This window comes from Lepidothrix coronata, unplaced genomic scaffold (assembly GCF_001604755.1).
Source record: "Lepidothrix coronata isolate B3197 unplaced genomic scaffold, Lepidothrix_coronata-1.0 Scaffold271, whole genome shotgun sequence".
In the NCBI taxonomy this organism is placed as follows: Eukaryota; Metazoa; Chordata; class Aves; order Passeriformes; family Pipridae; genus Lepidothrix; species Lepidothrix coronata.
This window is the reverse complement of record NW_016690451.1, coordinates 645820-670966: the sequence shown is the minus strand read 5'-3', so window position 1 is coordinate 670966 and position 25147 is coordinate 645820. Positions and strand designations below refer to the sequence as shown.

Here is a 25147-nt window from a genome sequence, read left to right as displayed (position 1 = left end):
CAGCGTGCTTTATCTTTCACCACTCAGCAAATCTTCACATGAAACTAATGTTTAGCTGCAAAAAAGAAGTGTATGGAGGATATACATGAATACAGAAAGTAGCGAGACTGTTGCTGAATGGCTCTTTTTGGAGAAATTGGCCCCATTTCAGTGGTTAGTGAACAGCTGCTTCACTGCTGAGATTTATCAGCTAAAGACAAGGTGATACTAAATCTAGCAAAAGCCATAGAGAGCTGTGAAAACTGGAGGGCTTCTTTCTAGCCATTCATTGGAAGGGCATGAGCCTATGCATTTACATCCCAGAGAAGAATGCCCAGGTGTGTATGAGTAGCAGATCTGCTCCCTGCAGCTCCCACTGGGAAGAATCTCTCTGCTGTGAAGGGGTGATGCTATGGAGTGCCAACTAGAAGCAAGCAAAGCAGAAGCCCTGAGGCAAGTGCCCAGATTGATGTCTGGCACAGTCTTCTGTATCGCTGAGCTGCAGAATTAGGTTGGAAACTTGAGAGAGGTGGTAGCATTTCTATACAGGTAGCAAGTGCTTCCTTGGACAATCTCTGATTTACAGCTGCTTCCTTGGACAATCTCTGATTTACAGCTGCTGTCTATCCATTTCTCTTGGTCATTTTGGTCCCACGGTCACTTTGGCTAACATCCAAAACAGATCTGTGTCTTCTGCTCCACCTGTGCAAAACCTCAGGCTGAGGTGGAAGCTGGAAAGATATGCTGGATCATAGGAGAGAGTCATGGCTAGGCTTCGCGAACGAAGATTTGGGAAGGAGAGAGTAGGGTGCTACTGAAACCATCACAATCTCCCCCTTTTAACTCCTGCAGAAGCAAAGTGAGGTGGGACCATTTTTACACGGGGTTATGTCTTCATTATTTGTTTCTGAGGAATTTGCTGTAATTCAGAATGAAGTCATTGCAGTTTTGTGGGAGAAGATTAGCCTCCTAAGACACCAACACATCTCCAAAGCAGCCACAACTGGATTGGGTATGACTTGGTGGCATATGACCGTAGGTTGCAGGAATGAGATGGGGAGTGTCACACTCATGTAGTTATCCTACAGAAACCACAGAAGAAAAAAAAAAAAATTGAGCTGGGATACCACAGACAGGAGAGCCAATGGAGAGAAACAGGCAGACATAGAAGCCATCGCCCAGAGGAATCTGGGACTGAGCTCTGTTTTGTGCAACACAAACATCTTGCTTACATTGCCAGTTGTCATTTGGCTTTCACGTGCCCATGAGTTTCATAGCAGGGCGTGATCCTCAGGGAGGATGCTTGAGGGGGGTCCTGTAAGGCACCAGCCCAGGAATATGGTGGTGAGGGAGGCCATGTCAAATATGGCACCAGGCACAGGAAGCAGGATGCCAGCCAGAAACCATGAAGACTACTTTGAAGGCAAGTCCATGTTTGGGGTTTTTTTTCCTTCTTTCATGTCACAGGATGTTCTCTCTCCTGAGGTTTTTATGGTTGCTCTGATAATTGAATGATTCTCTGTGGAAATAAAAATGTTATTTACAAAAATTCCTCACAAAAAAGTGACCATTAACTGCTAGCAATTTTTCTAAATCACACACTGCAATAACAACCAGAGCACTGATTAAAACCTGCAGATATACAGGGAAAATCACTCAAGGTTTCTTGCAAATTACAATTTCACAAGCTGGCAACCCACCAAAGCACCTCAGCTCAGGCCTGGCCAGTAAAAGCAGAGGAACAGCTTTTTCATGTGTTTCTCTATTAAGGTTTGGTGTTAATGGAACAGAATATTCCAATAACCTTTTAAAAGGTTGGACTAATTCATTTCTTTGGGTTTGAGAGTGTTGAGCTGCATTAATCTGGTTATTGCATAGTAAGTAATAAGGGAGGCGACATAGAGGGAAGCAAGGAGGTGGTTTAAGGTGTTTTCATGTGGCAGTTGGTATAAAAAGACAGATGAGCTGACCTGTGGGAAATTTAGCTTGCTGACAGGGAACAGACACCCACAAGGTTGTTGTCTCCCCTTTGCATCACCAGCCCCTGAGCCAGGCTACACCTGCGCAGCTCCAGTACTATCATCCTGGGATGAGAGGGATATGTGGGGATGAATAATTCAGCTGCAAATCAGCTCTCTGACTGCACTGCATTTTTTTTCTGGTTTGCTATTTTTAATTTAGATACTCCCACGTGTGTGTTTGGTGGATTAGAGACATACGAGAAGTAGAAGAAGGTGGCTGATGCAGGCAGGTAGCAGAGCCTGGGGGTGGCAGAGGTTGAACCAGTGCTGGCCTAGAGCAGGTCCAGTGCCACCTTCCTGCTGAGAGCAGCACGGGACTGAGCACCTCTGAGTCTTACTTACTTTGGTGGGAGCTAAAAGTGCTCAGCACTGCTTGCTTGGATTTATACCCCTGTGTTGGCAATCATATAGAAACAGAGGAGGTGTCCGTACAGTTATAGTTGGAGCTGGATGTCAGGGGATCCGGGTTCAGTTTTGAGGTCTGCTACTTAGCTCCTCTGCACAAACTTTGTAAATCCTCTTTCTTGTAGTTTTAGGTTTGTTAGTGGGAAAGTTGTTACCACTGCTGCCTTTGGTCTGCCTCACCAGAGGAGAGGGGAAAAATCCATTGCTGCTGGTTTATAGCTACAGAAGATAACTCATGTGGGAGCCTCTTCTGCTATTGAGTGGCATCTTCCTGTTGTATTTTTTAATCACAAACATCAAAGGAGAGAGTCATCAAAATGGTTTAAGAGGAAGTAGAAAGGTTTTAGCTGCAGCAGCTCAATGAGATGAGGGACTGTAGGAAACAACGGGATGGAAAAACCTGCCTATTTGGGCAAAAGCAAAACTATCATTATATGCTCATCTTTATGAGAATCCAGATTTCTGGAAGAGATTGGCTAGCATTTTGATTTGTACACTAGTTCCTACAGATTATAAAACCAAAGATCAAAACATAAAGAAAATCCTGTCATGTCTGAGAATCTTTCTTTTTCCCCTTGTTGTGTATACAGAATCCAATGATGAGATCTAATACTAATAATAACTGTTTTTACAAAGTCTAGACTGCTTTTGCAAATCCCTGGCTGGTAAAGGTATTCATGTCTTCCTGTGGACTCAATGAAAGCTTTGAAATTTATAGTAGCTTGTTCCTTGTTAGGTTATATGAAGTCTCAACTCTTCAGCTGTAAGTCACTGGATATGGGGAACTTCTTAAAAATGAGATAAGAGGTAAGCAAGTATTTGAAACCCAAAATGAATTAACTACTGTGAGATCATTCCATAGATTACTGCTAGGGTGGTGTAAAGTATTTATGTTTTTGAGGCATAATGTTCTGTGCTACCCCTTCTCAGCATCTACATAAAGTTCTTATTGAAAGAAAAGCCCTTCACTTCTTTCCCTATTTCTTGATCTTTGTGATCAAGAAAATCCTGGACTAATGCTTAATTGCTTAATTCCAGGTCAGGAAAATCTCATGGTTCTCCCAGATTTGGGGGGAAAAGAAGCAAACCAGAAAATGTAGTGACGTAGTGCATGTAGTGAACAGAAAGTGTAATGATGAAGAAGCCAATATCCTTTGCAAAGAAAGTCAAGAAATTTCTTGACTAATGGTTCGCAAAGCCTGGTGGTCAGTTTTAACCATGTGATATCCAGGGGATATCCAGGGGAGTGGACCAAAAAGCATTATCAGTTACATTCCATTCAGAAAGTAGGTAGTTGGACAACCAGCTAAATATCTAACAAACTCCATTTGTCATGCACCTTTGGCCTCCTCCTTCTCCTTGGAGAACAACAAACACCAAGTACACACCACATGGTGGTTTCTCACACCAAAATTTTATGAAGACTAGCTACAATTTCAAAACACAAAACAACACGCCAGACAAATGTTTCTCTTTCTTTCTTAAGACATGAATTGAATCACCAAAAAATTACTCTTGCCTGCAGCCCCCAAACAAGTCTATGAGCATTGGAACAGAATCTGGCTTAAGACACAGAGCCCTTGGAGGCATTAAGGCAGGAATGAATTGCTATATCATTAGAAAGCCATGACCGTTTGCTTTCCCAGGGGATATGAAGCATTCAGTTTGCCGCTCATACTTCACAAGACACTGAGCCATAGCACTGCCCCAGTGCCTTTTGCATGTACACTACAGACCATTTTAGGGTTTCTAAACTTAATTATTTTCTTCTCTCTAATGGCATGTCTAAAAGCATGATGTCAATTTCTTAGAAACCTTTTTACCCACCTAATTCTCCATCACTCCTTTCAGATTTTTGGAAAGTTGTTGGTATGTAAATTTTGCTTTCTAGTTGTTCCTCTCCAATTTTGTTGAAGCTCAGATGACTAAAGTGGCAGCCATTTTCAACCTGTGAATAAGCTGTAGTACAGCTTGGTATTTTGGTAGATTTCTATCATGAAAGCACTGTTATTTGATTTTACACCAGCAGTTTGGTAAGTCAGAGACTTCTAACAGCCTGTGGTAACCATCTCCCAACACATTTGTGCAATCAGTGTCTGCGCTGGCTTCTAGCTCCAGGCTCCCTCAGCAAACATAGAAGCTCCTTGAAACTCCACTGTATTAGGAAGATGTTTTGGAGACATCACCCAACACCCTTTGCCAGCATCGCTCCAGGTCATGAAATGCTCTCAAACATGCATTTGTGACAGTGGATGTATAGAGGTATATACAGAGGTATATATAGAGGTATAGCAGTGACACTCTCTCCAGCAGTGTCACTGCTCCCCAGCATAATGTCAGGCACACCGTGTCCTGCAGTCCAGAAAGTGCTGCTGAGTGATTGTCCACGGTGTCCTGTGGCAAGTGTCCTGTGTTGAATTAACACCTCAGCTGCAAGCAGGCAAGTATGTGAGAAGCCCTTTGGTTTTTACTACAGAAGTGAGGAGTGCTTCAATGGAAGCCTGAAAATGAGTAAGAAGTAGTTCTCAATTATTCTGTTATTCTTTACACAAACACTATGTTTTTTTTCCACATACAGCAAAACATTTACAAAAGAACAAGCACTAAAAATCCTGGACAGACCTTGAGAAATCTTAGCATTGTGTTCATGTAAAAGCAGTGCTAATGTGGGCTGGGGATTCTGGTTGTCACGCTACCTTCTAATCTTAACTCCTCTAGTGGGCTTTTGCATGTTAAAGAGTAGAAAACAATATTTAAATTAGCATAAGGTTAATAGTATAAGTATCTGGTTTGCAAAACATGTATAAAACCTGCAAACATTATATGCTCTGCTTAGACTTGGGAGTGTTAACAGGAAAAAATACATCAAAAAAAACCTTTAGAAGTAAGAATCAAAAGTAACAACCTGACTGTACGAGTTGTGTATACAGAGTGCATGAATGGTGTTTTGGTATTTTGTTCACTTCATGCAAAGCCTTTTTCACAAGTTCCAGCTAAACCAAAAAAGAAGTGGAATGTGGCTATTGAAGCAACCCTGTACTTCTCATGTAGGACACAACAACAGGACACACAGCATGTCTATGGGTCTGCATAACTAGAAGTGAAACTTGTCTTGAATTCCAGAGTATAACTTGGCATGGTTGAATTTATTTATGGCAACAGAATCTAAAATGAGCCATAGTCTCCAAAGACACACTCTCAACTGTTAAAAGAAGAGTTGGACTCATATAAAAAGTCTTATATTGTTGAAATATAACTACTTAACATTTAAAACATATTTTCTTTTTTTAGATATATCATACAAATCTCAAACGTCCTCTATTAAGAAGCAATATACTCCTCTTCCTTATACAGTTTTTATGACATCTTTTCCTATAATTTCAACTACAGAGAGAAAATGAGTGGCAGGTTTCATAATATCAAGTCCTGAAAAGGAGGTGTTAATTGGTATTTAAGAACTGCAGTACAGAGCATTCAAGTGTCCTATTAATTAACTAATCATTGGGAAGCAAGAGGATTTCTATCTAGTAGCAATAGATTGGAATAGCATATGCATTATAGCTATCAACCAAGTCCTTTCTATGTAATGGACGTAATATCTGTGTAGTCTACATGGCATTAAATATATCTGTTGATAGTCACATTAATAAATCAATAAAAACTGAGAAAAAAAAGTTAAATCATACTAAGTAATCATTAGGAAAACTGCCAGATATCAAACAGCATCCACAATGCATTACCAATCCTGTTTGCTTCCTTTCCTAAGAAAATTAAATTTAAAATTCCTTTAACAGAACTCAGAGATGCAAATAGTGCTAATGAAGAATATAAGGTATCTGCACTTCCATGAGACAGCGGGGTATCATAATAGCATCATAACTCTCCCAGCTGTAATATCAGCAGTATCCTAAAGCAGCACTATAGTCTGTCTGCTGGACTGTGAGCAGGCAGTCCCCCTGCGCACACCATCCCTGACACAGTGGCTTTCTGGGTCTAGTATCTAGTTACTCTTGTGCTGGTTCTGCTAAGGCTCCCCCAGCTAAATAGCCTTCACCCTTACCAGATCAGCACACAGACTGGGGAAAAACATCACACTTAATGTTTTGTGAAATTTCTCACGCTCAGTTCTCATGCACTGTTGTCTTTTCTGCAGCTTTTTCTCCTTGTCCATCCATAACGAGAAGCAGCAGATTAGTAAAGGAACATAAAATATTAATTTTAAAGTGCCAAGATGTCCTGCATCTTTCACATCTTCCCAACAGTCCATCCTACCCAGAGTACACAGCTGAGCGAGGTGCTGACAAAAGCTACCCTTGGGGGAGGCCAGCTCCCTTCTTTGTCTCTTTCTGTAGGCAACAGTGTCTGACTTAGGTATGCTGTGTTGCCACTCATGAACTTTCTCCCTTAGTGTAAAGCCTTCCTTAGCTAAAACAGGCCCTGGTGAACACAGACCCAAAGCAGGGGTCCCATACACAGCTCCTCACTGGCCTGGGACAAGGTGACACACACAGTCTAGCTACTTTAGGTATAAAATGGACACAACGCCCCAGTACAAGAAAACAGTCTGTTTATCCCTTTCAGCACTACCTACTTTATCACCTCAACCATAAGGAGTTGCCATGGCTCAATTGTAAAAAAACGCTGATAAAGAACAGCATTGAGTCACCAGCCATGACCATCATTCCTGAGTTTAGGTCATTCTTGAGTGAACAAGTGATTTTCTTACGTCAATAAAGTATGAATCAAGGTATGTCCTGTGCTGAAATTGCATGTCCTTTGCTTGAATCTGCTTTTTGGAACAGGAAGGCATGGAACATCCCCTCCTGCCTGTCTCTAGCAAGTCATTTCAATGGGAGTAAGAAACGCTGAGTGAGCTTATCCGGTACATCTGGTATGCCTGCAAGCCAGATTAGGGTTTTGCTGAAAAATGTGCAGAAGAACCTTCCTCCTGTTGGAATGTAAATTTTCGTTTTTATTAAAGCATAATGAGTTTTGGAGGGGGAGCAGAAAGTGATTTACAGAAATGCCAACTTCGCACTATATCTATGAGACCTTCAGGTTTCCTGCTGTACCCGCAGGGTGGATAGCATGGCTGTATCTGCCTTGCGTTGTGATTCCAAGCTAAATCCTAGTGAGCAAGGCTCCCTTTTTAAATGTTACTTCCTAAAGTAATTTTTTCAGGGAAATAAGGACTTGCATGACCAGTTACAGTATTTCAAGAGGCCACCTGCCTTACGTAACCTAGGCCAGGCCCTGGCTTTCCATGGAGATCGTGCCACATAATCTTTTATGTTAATGGGCTAGATTTTGTCCTAAAAGTTGCTAGAGTAATTGGAAGTGGAAGCAGTTTCCACTCCTGAAAAGTTGTTAGAGGACCTCTCTGATCCAATAATGAGAACCTGCTGTTCCTTTACAGTCTATGTTATATGGTTACTCGGGGTATTTTATTCTTTTCCTTAAACAGCTCTTCTCTGTTGCTGGTAGTAGGCCAACCAATATATTCTCAGAAAAAATTCGGTATCCTACCATAGCTTTTATTTTTCAGACTAAGCAGCACTTTATGTAATTTCTTGTGATATGTTTTATGGAACCTGTGCACTTGTTGCAGATTAATTAATCCTTCTCAGAGAAATGTGGCAGCAGCTGTGTTGCAAATGCACATTCATCCATGCCTTCTACAATGAAATTTTCACTTTCTGCTGGAAATACCTTGTCTGATATATGCTGTGAGCATGTACACATTCTTCATGGTGTCACTCCATGGTCAATTCAATAGTCACTCTGTGATCATCTCTGACACCTAGAGTTCTCTCCACCTGAGTCATCACTTGTCTCCCTTAGAAAAATTCCTCCTTAACTCTGAAGTGCATGCCATGATATTCTGTTCCAATCAAACACTTCTTCCCACTTTAGGTTTTAATATACAATAGTCTTCTTACATATTAGCTATGTCCCTTCATCTTCAGATTTGAAGAACCCACTGACTCACATGCTAACATACTTAATGAAAATATTACCAGCACTGGTCCTAAAATTGACCCTTGAGAAATTCACAGTAACTTGTTTCCTGATTCCTCTTCTTTCTCTTCCTCTGCCCTTTCCCATTAGTCAGTTCTTCCTCACCTTTCGTGTCCTCTGTTAACCTCAATCTTATTTTGCTTCATTAATATTTTCCCACTTAAGAGTGCATCAACTGCTTTGCTAAGGTACAAATGAGATTTACCACATTTTCTATTTTGGAAAACCCATTATCTCATTTAAGGAAAGCTATCAGATTATTCTGGCACCATGTTCCCTCGGTAAACCCAGGCTCCTTTCATCTTGTTTTATGTTTAACTAGAAAGAATAATTTAATCATTCTTTCTCCTTTAGTAATTATACTGTGTGTAGAAATACAAAAAAAAATGGAGCTAGATCACATTCACTTCCATTTGGAGCATGTTTATATGCATATAGATAGAAAATGTGCATATACGTATATGTATGTGTATATGAGTATTATGTGGTTTTATATATATACACAGACAACATATACATATAAATATGTGTACACAACAGCTTCCAAGTTGCACAGGTCTTTAGGAAATACTAGCATTTTAACTTGTCCATAAAATAAAGATTTAATAATACTTATTAATTATAAGATTTGCAGATTTTTTTTTCCTCTTCCACTCCAGTTCTTCTTCCAAAGCCAGCTGACAGCCAATGAGACAGACCCAGTGTGCAAGATGATTTTACCCAGCACTCAAACTGTTCCCTGCTGACAGATATCATGACAAAGTTCAAGTGCAATCTAGTTGTTGGATAATTGCAATGATGAAGTTTGTCCATCAGTGTAAAAAGCTGTTTTAATAGTCGCAGTGAACGGAAAACGTCCATTTGCCACCTACTTTAAATATGAGGGCCTGGTTCTTAATGAAAGAAAGGTTATTACATGACAAGGGTTTAATTTATGGGTACCTGTCTTATTATTCCTTCTTGTCCAACATGGTAGCACACACTTTTGTAATACAAAAATTTATTGTGAGTAAAGGTGGAGGAAGAAAGGTACAGCGTCTCTCCATAAGGTGACTCTCCAGATGGATGATCTTCTCCCCGACATATATGTAGAGGGATATGTACCACAGCACCACGGCAGCCTTTGCTAATAGCTTCAACAGCTGGAATTACCTGCCTCTCAGCACACAACTGACTTGCCATCTCAAATGACATGTTTCAAGAAATAAAGAAGAATGAAAAGCCAGGTTTCCAAAATTTGCATTCCTAGCTGCAATAAGGAGATGTAACAGTCCCAGATGTTCTGGAGTTGTGGATAGCTTAATGACAATATGGTATCACCAGAGCCCATCACCTCATAAAGATTAATCTCTTACTCCCCTGACTGTAAATTCAAAATTTTAAACAGTCTTACAAAAAAAAAACTTTTTTCCAGATTAAAAGCAAGAAATGTATAACTTTGAATGCTGCAAAAGGTTAGTTTTGCTCAACACTGTGTATAACTAGTTCAAACCAACAGCAAAATTGTGCTAATGCATTAGAATAAGATGGCCAAGACAAAAACACAGCACTGATTACTTCTTTTTAAAACTGAAATGTTGATGAAAGGCACAAAAGCAGATGTGTATTGACTCTGACAACTTCTCCCCACCTACATGCACACGCCTACTCACACACTTTAGTCTTAATCAGTAATAAGCTGCTGTCACTGGTCTAATACCTTTCTGTAGAACATGGAGGATGTGCATTTGGGGTTAGATGCACCCTTCTGCAAACACCCAACACAATACAAGTGCTACATAAAATCTCATCAGAATTAGGCTCACTTAGGTCTCAGAAAGGACTCAGTCCCATGTTCCAGCTGCAGGCTTAGGGACCAATGTCAGCCTGCTAAAACAATGCTGGTAAATATGATTCCACTTAGTCTGGATCTTGCATGTTTTCAAAATTCTTCCATATCATTCAGTAGTTTAATGAGTGGCACAGGGACAGGCACAGGTATTTTTCAACCAGACAGGGCCTCCCTGGTGACCAAGTACAGACCCCTGGATAGGGTGAGCAGGTCGCTGACTTTTATATAGCTGATCTCTTCTTCCACTGATGCGTTGTGTAAATTCTTTTTCATTTTGCCAAACAAGGACTGACGAACCTGTGTTGGTTTGGATGACAAGAACCCACTGTCATCAAGGCCAGTCCCCAGCTGAAGCGGGTGTCAATCGTATCAGGTAATACCTGTTAACAAGTTAACATAACTCACAACATACAGGTTAAGCTCCACTCCTAGTAATGCAACCAGTCTTGCCCAAATCTGTTCTTTTCTATCCCAAAGGTATATTCTACCTTCTATCTGTTTCAAGAGTTTGTTCTTCCATTACCAAAATATTTGAGAGCTTGTAAAACAAAATCTATTGCAAAAGTGAAGCTTCTATTATCTTCATGAGGTCACTTGGAACTCTTCCCTTTGAGATCTGGGCTTAAGTGGTGGATATGGTTTGAGAGGGTTTTTCTTACATTTGGTCCATTAATTACTTGGTTTTTTATATTCTCAAGTGATATTCTTCCCTGCAATCCAATCACCTGCACTTTTTATCTGACTTTGTGGTTTAAAGCAAAACCACTAAATGCACGTATATATAAACAGTGGCAAAATGAAACTCAGAAGCAAAATCAACACTCAAAGAGTTTAGTGGGAAAAAATAACCAAGCAAACTTTTCAATTACGTGAAATGGTTCTGGGATATGAAGTATGAAGGCAATAAAAATTATTTTGTATTCCAAATGCTGGAGTTTAATTCTTTTTTTGTAGGAGGTTGAAAAAATACTAGTCACGTTGTTGATGTAGGAGCAAAAGAGAAATGCCAGGAAACACAAACATCGATTCTGGTAACTATCAGCAAAAGCAAAATTATACTTGTATGGAAAAGTGGGAAGCATTTCTATTTAAGTAACAGACAGCTGGGGCACTTCTGCACATTTCCCATACAGGAACTAATGAATTACCTGATTACTCAATCAACCTCAGGCTTAACAGTGTGGATTAACAAAAACGCTAACAAACAAATTAGTGTGAAGTCTAAAAGAGAAATCGAGAGAGTATCAGCCATATGGAAAATAGTTTACTGCTATTAAGGCATATACAAATGTCACTATATCATTAATTTCTCACAATGAAAGGAGACTGAGCAAACAGCCCAGGTTAGGAAGCAAAACTCCACGTGGGGAAAGTGGGTATCATGGGATAGTGGGGGAGGTACCCTGTTTGGAAAAGTCTGAGCCATTTGAGGCCTTGTGTCCCTTGCTCTCTGCACCATGCAGGGTTACTGGCTAATAAGGGAGAGATAGATGAGTGAGTGGTGTCTCCAACCCCTGCCTGAGCTACAAGGTGTTGTTGAATTTAATTTTCATGCATATGGTGGGCTGTGCAGCTCACAGCTCTGATTCATGATTCCTGCAGGATTCAGCTCAGGAACCTGAGAGTTTCCCACCTCCAAAGAGAAGGGACCTGATGTCAAACAGTAGTCAGTCTTTGCTTGCAAATGAAAACCTCTTTACTTTGTGTGTGTAGTGCTCTTCACCTCAACTGAGGACACCACCATAGAGCTCAGACTAAGTGGAAGTAGCAAAATATTGAGACAATTATTTTATGTTGTCTTGAAAACATTTTGAAAGTCCAATCACTGCCTAAAATTTAGTTATGATTCTTTTAAATACATTTCAATCTCCGGACTGTTGAATTATCTAACATTAAACATATTGACCTACATCTCTCAAGCTCTGCCATCAAGATTATTGTTGATTGAGTAGCTAGACCTTTGTCTTATCTTTTTAATCCATTCATTTCACTAAAATATTGCTTTCTGACCCTGACAATCTACTTATGTATTTGATTTGCTTGAAGATGAGGATAATCTGTTTAGATTAATACTAAATTAATCACAATCCTAAATGCTTCCTAGAAAGTTAGATAGATGCTATACACAAAAGTAGATCTGTCATACCTGAGGAACATTCAGGTTTAGGCCCATCTGGAGCCTCCAGCTCTTCTCTGTTCACCATATTAACCAATAATCCAAACTGAGCTTGGTTAAACTCAGATGTAGCTTGTGATTCTGATGAAATGGGTACTTCTGGGAGGGGTTTATAAACCAAGTATTGTACCAAGTCTTGGCTATGGGTGCAAAATGGTGCAAAATGTTAATATAAAATGAAACATTTAATATAAAATATTAAAAATAAACGAGAGAAAAATAAACCCCCAAACCAAACCATTTTTTATTATTCCTTGTTTTCTTCTGGAAGGACTTGCTGGTATGATTTGCATTATCTGCTAACAAATACAAGCCAAGCATATTTGACACAGGTTTGAAATGTGTTACTTAGAACATGTCGACTTCTGTCAAGATATGACTGGGGATTTACTCTGAGAATATACAAAAATCTTGTGTCCCTTTCCACTGATTATATTGACACTTATTGTGCAGTCTGGATTCTAATAGTGAGGAAAACAACCAGTATCAAATGAAGCTAAATAAGCTGCAAGATTTTCTGTAAACAGAAACCGAAACTAGGTGAGAAAAACTGAGACCAAATAGAAACATATTCAGAAGGAAAGAAGAGCAAAAGTATTCTGAGTAGTATGAAAATCCATGATGATCAAAAATAATCCAGATATACATTGTTACTTGCCATTTGGGCTTATTTATTGGCTTATTCATGGTAGAAGTAGTAGTGAGATGTTTAGCTATTAAGATGTTTAGCTATTAAGCACTAACTGTTTGGTGTCACTGTTTCAAAAACACCAAGATCCCAAGTCAGCAGTAAGTCCCAGAAATGGCAATGACTAATTGTCCAATGCTGTCAAGAGGACAGCCAAAAGCACACCAAAGCTTTCCTCCAAAATCAGATACTGACTTTTTTTCTGTGGTCTCATGCAAGTCTGCTAACATCTGTGGGATAATTTTCCACTCATTCACTCAGACGTGTCAGGAGAGCACAGGGGTTACAGCCAGTGTGAGGGAAATCATCCTTTGAGGTGAACCCATGTCCCTGCTGGTCACAAGCTCTCATTTATCCTGGGAAAGGGTCTCAGCCAAGGACTGCCCTCCCTGTTCCCCCACACAACAAAATGCCTCATCTTCCCTCAGCCGAGGAACTCATACAGCAGCTCAGAGAGAGATTTGGGATGGAAGGTCTGATAAAGCAAAGTAACAATCATTTGCTGAAAGGAAGATCAACAGGAAAGCAAATAAAAATTATGCATAGTTGTGGTGAAACTCTACTAGTTTGTAAGCAGGGTAAGTGTCAAAGCTGCTGTCTGTTCATTTTCGTGGTAAAAAGGTATCCTTTAAGTATCCCTGACAGGTACACACAACCAAGCAGAAGCTTATACTCAGTAAATACTTATTTTTAGTTACATAAGAAGCTCCTACCTCTCTAGTACCAAAAGGTTGACTTTTCTAGGGATTGCACTGCATAAACAGAATGTGTCTATTTAAACTCTGTTGGAAACACAGCAGTGAAGAAAAAGGTCTAAAAATGAAAACAATCAACAGTTGCCAGCAGAAAAAGGGCACAATCCACCAGGAAAAAAAAAAAAAAAAAAGAGAGAGAAAAGAAAAAAAGTATTTCTTGTTCCTTGGAGGCTACTACAAGCTACTTGCAGTAATTAAAACCAACTCTGAACTGCACAGTGTTGACAACAGGGTAAGATGTTGTTTTCCAGGCAGAGGTAGAAATTAACTACGCTGTGCTAGATTGCCTTTCTTGACCTCTGTTTTTTTCTTTCATTAGTCAAAAAGACAGCACACAAAAAAATTAATGACTTTGTTTCAGAACCTGCATCTTTAAAAAGTACAGATGGGAAATAAAATTATTGAGAGTCAAAAGCTACTGAAATCTAGCCCTGAGCTATATGGTCACTTCCCAGGCTATCTGTATATGCTGTGGAGAGGAGCAAGATTAATCACACGGAAACAGTCAGGCTGGAGGGGAGGACACTGGGTCATCCGGTCCAACCTCCCTGCTCTAGCAGGGTCATCCCAGAACACATGGCATAGGATTGCATCCAGACGGTTCTTGAGTATCTCCAGTAAGGGAGACTCCACAGCCTCTCTGGCCAATGTGTTCCACTGCTCCGTCACCCCCACGGTAAAGAAGTTCTTCTTCATATTCAAGTGGAAGTTCCCGTGCATCAGTTTCTGCCCGTTGCCTCTTGTCCTATTGCTTGGCACCTCCAAGAAGAGCCTGGCTCCAACCTCTTGGCACCCACCCTCCAAGAAGAGCCTGGCTCCAACCTCTTGGCACCCACCCTTTAGATATTTATACGCAAGGAAAACCCCTGTCAGTCGCCTCTTCTCGAGGCTGAACAGGACCTGTGCAGCTTATACAGAGATCAATACCTGTAAATTAATTTATTTTCTTTTAATTTACTGTTGATCTACGTTCCCACATTAGATTCCGGGAAGTGGGAACCGCTCCTCCTTCCTTTCACGGAACTCCCGCCCCCGCCGGGCGGTGCCGAAGGAGGAGGTGGTGCCTGCGCCCCGCTCCGACACCGGGACACCAAGATGGCGGCGCCCGCGGCGAAGCGGGGGAGCTGAGGGAGGGCGCGCGCAGGTAACGGTCCCCCCGCCCGGCCGCGCCTCTCGCCCCCCGCCCGCCGGCGCCGCCCCCGCCCCCGCTGCCCGCGGCTTCCCGGCGCCCGATCCATTGGTCTCCCTGCCCGCGCCCGATCCATTGGTCTCCCTGCCCGCGCCCAGCCGGCTCTCCCGGCGGCCTCGTGCCACCGCAGCTCCCCCCTCCTCGACCCTCCCGCCGTCACTCGCGCTTCCGCGCCTGGGGAACTGCCACGGAGCTCCCCGTGCTTGCTTCTCCAGCGGCGGGACACCCCCACAGGGCTGAATGAAATGTGCTGGCGTTCGCCAGGGGGTTTTCAGTACCTTAATTCAGTCTCCCGTGTGGCTACTGCATCTTTTCAAACGGTCTGTGGGTCAGGGGAGGCTTAGGTTAAGTATTAGGGAAAGGTTCTCCACCCAGAGAGTGTGTGTGCACTGGAACAGGCTCCCCGGGGAAGTGGTCACAGCACCACGCCTGGCAGAGTTCAAGAAGCGTTTGGATAATGCTCTCAGGCACATGGTGTGATTCTTGGGGTGTCCTGTGCAGGAGTTGGATTTTGAGGGTCCTTGTGGGTCCTTTCTAGCTCAGGATATTTAATGGTTCTATGATTTCTTTCTCTGTCAGACCAGCCCCTTCCTCCTTTCTCCGCACACCTGCCGGAGTTGGACAGTTTTGGCTTGTAACCTGCTCCTTGTAAGACCCACGCAGCACTGCGCTAAGACGCCCTTAGGTGGGGCAGGGAGGGGCACTCTGCTTCTCTTGGTCCCATGCACAGAGGCCTGAAAAGGCAAAACAGCTTAGTTCCACGTCCTTTGGATTTGCTTGTCTTCTGTCCTGGCATGGCCTAATGCATGATGTGCTGATTATAGCATTATTTGCTGTTCATCCCGTGTTATGGTTGGGGGGGTGTCTGGGAGTGGGAAGGACACCGTGGGTCTCTTTCTCATCCTGGAATTACGTGTGTTCGAATGAGCTTAGCTCTAGCACTGTGACTGTGGCTGTAGCCACTTTCCCACTCACATTCACTGCTCTGACCCCTGCTCATGTGACCTGTATGGCCTGAGGTCACTCTAAAGGAGCCCTGGCAGGCGTGACATTGGCAGGTGGGCTTCTCTTGAGCTGTGCACAGGCATAGGTCTGTGTCCTTTCTGTGTCACAGAATCAACTGGATTGGAAAAGACCTCTGAGACCCTCAAGTTCAGCCTGTGACCAAACACCACCATGTCAACTAGACTACAGCAAACAAGTGCCATAGTCTAGTCTTTTTTAAAAGACTGCCAGGCACTGTGACTCCACCACCTCTCTGGGCAGCCCATTCCAATGGGCTTTCTGTGAAGAAATTCTTCCTAATGTCCAATGTAAACCTCCCCTGGCGCAACTTGAGACTATGTCCTCTCCATCTCCCTTCAATGAAGCATTATACATGTGTAACTGTTGTGCTTTAAAGTACTTATTTTGTAAATCATCAAAGCTGAAAGTGGCTTGCGTAAGGAAGCGCTCCTTTCCGTTGTAAATTAAATCAAAGTAATAGAAAGACGTAAGTGATAAGGAAATAATTAATAAAAATAAGCAAAAAACCTGCAAAGTAGTGATATGCGAATTTTGAGATGACTGTAATGTTATGGAGGGGGAGAAATTGGGTGTCTCCTGAATGACTCATGTGCACCTGCACTGGGAATCCTGAGTACAGTCCTGGGTTTGTTGTTACTACAAATGAGAGAGATTTTAGAGAGTAGCAAAAATTCAAAGCATTGATGTGACATAAGTGAAAAAATGTTCAGAAGAGTCTGCTTGGTAAGTAAGAGAGGGAAGGTGCAATTCTGTAGACAGGTAATGAGACAGGCAGTGAGGGTTTGTGTATGCATATATGGTGAATGTTAAAGGAAGTACAACTCCCACGAGTTTACTGGGGATCTGAATTAGGTGGTATAGCAATTATTTCTACTGATAATGTTGCTACCTTATGGGAAATGCATGAGTAAGACCTTTTCTTATCAGAATTTCTCTACACAGGGATTTTAGTGATGTAACTTTGCAATAAAAGTTATGAAATTACTGAAATAGCTAGCTTGGTACAAGCCAAGTGTATTGGCCAAAATTTGGAAAAAAAGCCACCAAAAAACAACCACAGAGGACAGGAAATATTGATGTTAAAAAAAACCCAATATTTTTTTTTAAAGAATTAGAGGTCAAAATGAGGAAGAAATCTCAGAGTAGGGGTCTCTTAATGCTGTATTTCCTACTGGAAGAAGTAAAATTGGTAAACATCTTGCTGAGACTGACCCCAAATATGTGGACTATTTGATCTTTCTCACATCTCAGTAGTTTTAGAAGATTTACTCTAAAGCATATGAGGAGTTAACTGGATTTTTAGTTGAAAGAGAATGCCTTAGCAAAGTAGTTGGTTCAGAATATCTAGTTGAAATCTACTAATTATAGTCATCCTCCCCCATCTCTTTTCAGTGGTGACAAATTCAGTATTTTTACAGGATAATTTCATCCAACTTCCTCTTCTCTCTCTTTCATTCTGAATTTTTACTAACACCCTGTTAGCCATCTTCTGTTAAGGCAACTGAGCTTCTTGAACCTTCAATCAACTGATTTGGCTTTTATGGCAGACTGAGTGCAAGAATTGTATTTTATTAGATAAGATGTCTTCACAGAACAGTTTTGTTCCATGCAAGGGCCACAGTTAGTTCTCTCTGCTAAAAAATACATGCTTTTATAATTCAGAGACGGGAATAAAATGCAAGTGCCATGGAAGACAGCCGAGTTCAAGTCAAGCTAAAATATGTTTCATAGCTACCAATTATTTTTATAATCATCATAATCACTGAATTCTTGTTATATATTGCAGACTGAAATACATATTTTTTCTTTTCAGATATCATAACCTTAAGAATGCAGTCGGTTTGTCAGAGAGTTGGCACTTGTTCCTCATGTTTGAAGAGACAACTAAATGGCTTCCTGGGATTAATTAAATGGCAGAGAAGACTGGTTCCTGCTTGTGTGAGAACTATTTACAGTGAGACGGGGAAATGGGAAAAAAGCTATGGGTTGGAGACAAGAAAAAGAGTTGAAAATTGGTGGCTCCCAAGAATAAAGGATCAGTTCTGCAGAATTTCAGAAACTGATGTAAGCATTATGAGAAATTTGGAGATTACCTATTTGATATTTTTGTTTTCTTAGAATGAAATTAATTGGAACTTATTTAATACAGTTGGCTTATACTGATTAGATTTCAGGGAAAAATACTTTTATGTGTTAGTAGATTATTAAAAAATATTGTTGAAATAGGTGGAAAAAATAATTTTAAAATCTTGAGGAAAAACACAGTGATAAGCAAAGTATGAACTTCCCAATTTAGGAAGTGTTTGAGTGATCAATTCTTTCTTTGTCTATTGTATCATATTTAGGAATTAATTATTTAAAGTATTAAAAGAAACATCTTCTATATGTGTAACTTTTATAAACAACTTTCTCAGGATTTTGTTCCCAATGTTGAGACGAATCTATTATATTACATACTGTGACTCATTAAAATCTATGTTAAGGGGAAATTATTTTTTAATATTTTCTGGTTTATAGTCTCATAGGAGTAATAAGTGCCTTGCAGAAAAAAAAAGTTTTCCCATGCAATAAAAGATGTTGAAAACAATGGTATCTCAGTCTCTGACTCTTTTTGCCTTCGTAGTTGTGCTCAGTCACATTGATTTAAAAACATTTTTTGCCCCTTCATGGTTTTTTGTTCATCTGTCTTAAAATGATCCAAAAAATCATTCTATCAAAATGTTGAAGAGAGAGAAGAACTTGCTTTTTCTGGGAAAGAAAATTGAGATGGAAATGGTGTGCATGTATAGTGTAGCAGAGTAAACATTGATTTAGGTGTGTATCTTTGATACCTGGTTATACATGTATATGTCAGTATCATATATAGCATACATGTGCTAAGTTCTAAATTGTATTTTTAATTATATTTTTGTTTTACCCTTACAGTTGAAGTAGATTTAATAACATCTCATATTAAGAGGCAAATAGTGTATAGTGAAGTATATATGAAATATTCAGATGATTTCTGATTTTGCAATGATTGGGCAAAAGTGATGAAGAAGTAATATTTGATAAATATGAATAGAGTTTTATTCGGAACAGTAAAAGCTCCCCGTAATTTTTTTCATTATTAACATAAGAAGAATAATGTATGAACTTATCAAGCATCAGTGCTATCAGTGATAAATTCAATCAATGGCAATCAAGATGTATTAGGAATAATTGGTGTGAGAGATAATGTTTGATTTCTTTGTAACTTTTGTCGGTTTACTCAAACCTAACTAAATGAAATTTTTACTTTCTTTTTATTATGTAAGATACTGCTTGTAAGATGTTTATGGATCTGAGCATACGTAGTGAAACTGAACAGTTTCAATTTAGTGGATGTTCATGCAATTGCTAATGATTTAGTCACTCTGAGTTAACTGCAGTTCAGCTGACAAGAAATAACTGGCCAGGAGTGAGTTCCATGTTTGTTGTAGATACGAAGTAAAACATTAATTATTTAAACTGTTATGAAGAAAATTTAATCTGCTTTGTTTTCATTTTTTTTTTGTGGGGCAGATTAAGAGCACTTAGATCATCAGTTGCAGATACTCTGGTAGGGAACGGTGATTGGTTAAGCTTCAATTCTGTTAATATATCTTTTGTTGATTATAAGTTAATTAATTTTCATAATATCCCAGTGCTGTATAAATGTGAATAGGAATTGATAAGATGGTGGCAAAGTCTGGTAAAACACCTCCATTTAGGGCCCAAAGAATTTGATCCAATGAGCTTTATCAGTGCTTACTTGCATCAGTTCCAGCAGAACCTTCTTTCTCTTCATGATACCTTGTAGTTATAATGTGCACATGTATTTATTCAAGTGAAATGCTAACTCATGTAGTTACTAGTTTCTAAAAATTTCTTTCTAGAAATCAAGACCAAAATTTTATGTGCTTTCTATGTTCCCATATCCTTCTGGGAAGCTTCACATGGGCCATGTTCGTGTCTACACCATCAGTGATGCAGTAGCTCGGTTCCAGAAAATGAGAGGGATGCAGGTAAGAATAGATCAGCAGTAGGACCGGGTTGGGGGGGGCTCATGTTTTGATATCATAATTGCTCAGGAAATGAGTATTTTCCAAAATCCATGAAAGTGAAGGTTTAGTTGGAATATATGCTACAGCTGCATAGAAAATGACCTGGGAAGCTTTGAATGTTGAAATTTGAGAGTTAAAGAGGTGGTGTTCAGAACTCCGTTGGTAACAGATGGTTAGAAACTGTCTCAGACGATACAGCTGATGCTGTTATCAGTTACCTGAATGTGCTGATGTATGGCATGGTGTCGATGTCGATGGGCAGTGTGGGCCACACCGTTTCTGTGAGAGGAGACTGCAGACCCTACTGCCCTCTGGATGGGACTCATGGGGAGGAGAAGGTGTAGCTGGCAAGAGAAAACTGGGACACCACAGAAGGCAACTGCTTTCACCTCTTCTGCTCCCGAGAACCAGTTGATGTCATTTGTCAGACTCAGAGGAGCACCCTGCCAGCTGGGAGGGAAACCCTTTTTCTTGACTGCTACAAGTCAGATGAACAGGATCATGTCACACGTCACATCATGTGGGTGTAACTAGAAGTTTCTGTTCTGTAGCGTCTCACTCCTTGGCTTGCCCGTTTCAGCCTTGCTCATACATACGAAACGTTGCCTTCTGAAGGTGCAAGTCTACGAGGTAGGCTAAGCCTAAGTTTCTTGCTACATCTGCAGGGAGAAATCCTGTTTTCCCTTCCATGTTCCTCTGTTTCCCAGTCTGCCCCATGCCTGTCATAGTTTCTTCCTTGCTCCCTTCTGTCTCTCCTTTACGTAGAAGGTGTAGCTGAGAACCTGGTCCTTGCAATCTGCAGTGGGATCCTAACTGGCGTTCTGCGGTAAAGGCTGGCGGGTAGAATTTGAAGGATGTAAAGAAGGTGTGGGAAAACTGTGGTCTAAGTGACAACCATATTGCAGAGGAAAGACATTTGGTAAGGGGAAAATGTTAAGAATCTGGGAAAGAGTAGGAAGGAGGAATATGGAAAGAGAAGGGAGTAAAAGGAAAAAAATAGCCATAGGCAAGAATCTAGGATGACACACTAGGAATTCTCTCTAATGTACAAGAGAGAAGGAGCAGCTCAAGAATATAGGAATCAACCCAGAAGAGTACAAAGAAGATGAAATGGAGAAAGTAATGTTGGTTGGTGGTTGAGGTACTAAGTGCAATTTCCTTGCCACAAATGCTGTAGAAGTGTAGCATTTCCTGGATTTATCACCATCCATGAAACTGATAGGTATCGTCACTGAATTATTCAGTGTGCTGCCTTTCCAAATACTATATATTTTATGCCAGTGATGAACATACCATGCACTGAATATGTGCTACTGCTTTAGAGAAATGCATTCTTGTGCTTTCAAAATTACAGGAAAAAGAAATAACTGCCTTAGACTTTAAATGAGACTTTAAAACGATAATGTCTGTTTTAACACTAATCTTTCCTAACTCCTCTGAATGACAGGAACTTGAATCTCAGTAAAAAAAAAATGAGCTGATGAGGCATTTGAAAGGACATTTGATTCTTGCTTGATGTTAAGACCATTGATGAAATGCCATTTCAGGATATAGACATGTCTTATCAATAGCCGTGAAGATAGCCACTAAATTTCTGTTCAGAAAAATGGAAACTTACTTTCTCTTGTACTACCTAAAATAAAGTGAAAATAATTGTCGACATCCAGTAGTGTGTTCTACTTGTAAGCTTTTGAATATAAGGTAAGTAAGCACCTTTTATAGAAACCTTTGGAGAAAAGTAAAAAGAAAATATAATTGTAATGAAATATAAGAGCCACTGTGCAAACAAGTTTTTATTTCCGTATTTGCCTGTTTTTTTCCAGAAAAGTTTTGAAAGGCTTTTCAAGTTTTTACATCTTGCATTTCAGCTTATTTTTATATTTCATGTAAAAATTACTTTGAAGTATATTGGAGTGCTTATAGAACATGCTGGATTTCTATAAATACTTGTATCTTCTGTTATGTTAACCAGTTTGAACATCTATTTTTGACTAAAGGTGGGCAGCCATAGAATTTAACTTTCATTACGATTAAGAGACATTAAAAATCTCTCAGATGATTTTCTGAGTATGTCAGAGTAAGAGATACTGTGTTAGTGATGTACATTAACTTGCTGGAACTTGTCTTAAAAAACTTTTTCTTCATTACCCATGCTAATTTCTCTGTCACTTAGCATTAAAGTCTTTATAATTGATTTTCTCCTGGCAGTTTGTTTATGAGCCTCTTGAAGTGTTCTCTGCCCTTTGTCACAGTTCTACAGTCTGCTAAAAATTCCATTATTGTGGTGGTTGTAGGCTATGACATGGATATATAATAAAATTTTATATTCCCAAGAAAAATTATTTTTTCCCCGTATTCAAGGAATTACTGGAATTCTTCAGTACATAAAAAGAAAGAATGCTTTAGAAGCGAAACTGTTAGTATGCACAATTTTTAAGTTTTTCCATTGATTTTCTTCCTCAAAATTCAGCTTTAATATTGCATGTTTCAAAGCTTAGGGACTTCTAATTTTTCCTCTGTTAAAAATCTAAGTAGAAAGTAGAAGTGAATCCATTTCAGGTATTCAAGGCAAGTTTAGGATAAGATTTCTTTCTGAGTAGCAATGTTGTTTAAGCTTTGCTTCCATCATTTAAAAAAAAAAAAAAAAGGAAGAGTCTCTACACAGAGATGTAGAACTCACCCTGGTTAGCAAGTCATAAAAATTGTGCTAGAAGCAATGAAGACAGGTTGAAAGTGTAAGGTAATGAGGAATGATGGGCTATTACCATGAAAATTACAAGCAAAACCATTCAGACTTTCAGTTCCCAGGGAAAACTTCAGGCTACAGTATATATTTGTTATTTAATAAACGGTGAGGGAAAATGTGTGTGGTGTGTACCTAGTTGAGAATATACGGTTGAGTAAGAGAGCAATTTATGTTGAATAAGATGGAGGTCTTAATGAGAAAACAGTAAATTAGTTTCACGTTGATTTAATCTGAACAGGCAAGAATTGGCCTATTTTTTATAATATTTAAGCAAGGATAAGCTAGAATACATTTACAAAGAGATTAGAGGTCCTTTAGAACTTCTTTGGAATGCAGTTGTGTAATTTCTTCATATAGGAGGTAGTTTATATATATATACACATACATACATATATATATAGGAAGAGTAGGATAGGAATAGTAGGTTTCACTGGGAAAGTTTTAAATAATTTGAAATTTTTTTTGTTTTTTAAAATGGAACGTTAATATTCAATTTTTTCATCTGAATAAGATCTGATTGTTTTAATTAAAATATTTTAGAGAAGCAATACACACTGAAATCTACTGCTATTTGTCAGAAACCTGTACTTTGCCAGCACTTTAAGTGGAAAAATGAGTATTCGTTGCACTTTTTCCCACCTTGTTCTTGAAAGAAATACTGCTTCAATATAAAACTGTAGATGAAAGCATTGTGAAGCATTGTCTTGTTCCAGCACTCCTCAAGGACCTGTAGGCAGTGCATGGGAAAGTCATGCAGTTGGATTGGGTTGCTGGATGAATGATTTGTAGAGTACATCTGTTATAAGATAACTTGTTTACATTCAGATTACTGAAGATGAAGTTTGAAGTCTTTGCGTGGGAAATGTAAGCCATATAGATTACTTCACATAGCTAGGCTCTTTCCAAAATGTGTTAAGGGTGACATTTTTCTTGAAATACAATTAAAACAATTTTTATGTATGAAGAGCTCTAGATCTTATTGAAAATATATTTCTTATAAAATGCTATGAAAAAGTAATTGATATATTTTAAATTACGAATTTGTATCTGGAACCAGTCCAGAACTATAATGTACAGTTTGTGGTGGTGTTTTCTTCATGTAAACTCTTCATGTGAATTTGCATGCATATTTTCAATTCAAATGTAGTTGTCTGAGACGTTAAGAGATTTCCTATTCATTATTTGAGAGTGCTGTGTACAAATTATAGAGATATTAATGGTGATTTTCGCTATGGCAGATTTCCAGTCTGCTGCTGCTCTGGGAACAAGTATTTACCATTACTTTTATCATGCTATCATTACCATGTCTTTGATAAATTTCAAAGTGGATAATTTGTGCCTCTCAGAGGACTGAGAATAATTCCCTTAGCGATCAGTAAACAGAGAGTGATTCAGTTCAATAGTTCTTGTGATATGTTTTTAATGAAATTGATACTACAGGGGGCGGTCACATGTGAGAGCTGTAGAGAAATGAGAATAATCATTGGACAATTCAGGGTGACATTCCTGTATGCTGGAATCACATTTCTTAATTTATACTTAAACTGGTCTTGATAGATGGGATTAGAATATTGTCAGTGATATTTCCACAATATCCCCAAATGACTTAAAGAGCGTTTTCGTTTTATCCATAACATCTCTACTTTTAAATTGAATGTATTTTCATTAATTGTTTTCCCTTTCAGCAGTGAATCTTAGTACTCTTGAAATTGCAAAAGTGAATGGTATTGAAGACAGACAGGCAAGTTTAATTAAAACTTTATAATTAATTCATCAGTAAGATGAATTATTTCAACCCATTTTCTGATCATCATTAGCTGCTGTTCTTCACCTTTTTTATGTGAGGCTGCTGTGTCCTTTTGTCAGGTTATTTCGTGTGGTATAAATCAAGTGGAAAATATTACAAGTATCGTGTGTGAATTGAATCTTATTTAATTTCAGTTTTCCTGTAGCAAGTACTGAAGGTGTTAATGAGCTCACTGTTTCATTTTTGAAAGAAAAAGATAAAACGAGATGTAATTTTAAATGCAATTATGTTAGACAAGAATGTGTGAGATTTAGGAGGCAAGAGACAACTTTGTTCTCAAAATGTTTATGGTAGTGTGTGGACATAGAATAATTTCTTTTATTTTGTATTTTGTGAGAATAAAAAATAAATGAGGGCATTTTATGTTTTGATAGAAATCTATGTGGGTTGATTATTTTTTAATTTGAAAGTACTTTCTCAGAATGCTAATATGAAGCACTGT

General features: G+C 39.3%; 1 protein-coding gene across 2 annotated transcripts in view; it reads left to right on the top strand.

Annotated features, from left to right (window-relative positions):
- The first annotated feature begins 14887 nt into the window (after positions 1-14887).
- Positions 14888-25147, top strand: part of LARS2 (leucyl-tRNA synthetase 2, mitochondrial) — an 86542-nt gene continuing 76282 nt past the window's right edge. Inside the window, exons 1-3 of one of the 2 annotated variants that reach the window (XM_017836154.1) lie at positions 14888-15017; positions 17902-18152; positions 19985-20113. In XM_017836154.1, coding sequence (XP_017691643.1) covers positions 17919-18152; positions 19985-20113 — 363 coding nt within the window. In that variant the 5' untranslated portion in view covers positions 14888-15017; positions 17902-17918. Of the gene's footprint in view, positions 15018-15262; positions 15383-17901; positions 18153-19984; positions 20114-25147 lie in introns of those variants that run through there. The other variant, XM_017836155.1, reaches the window with a different exon arrangement.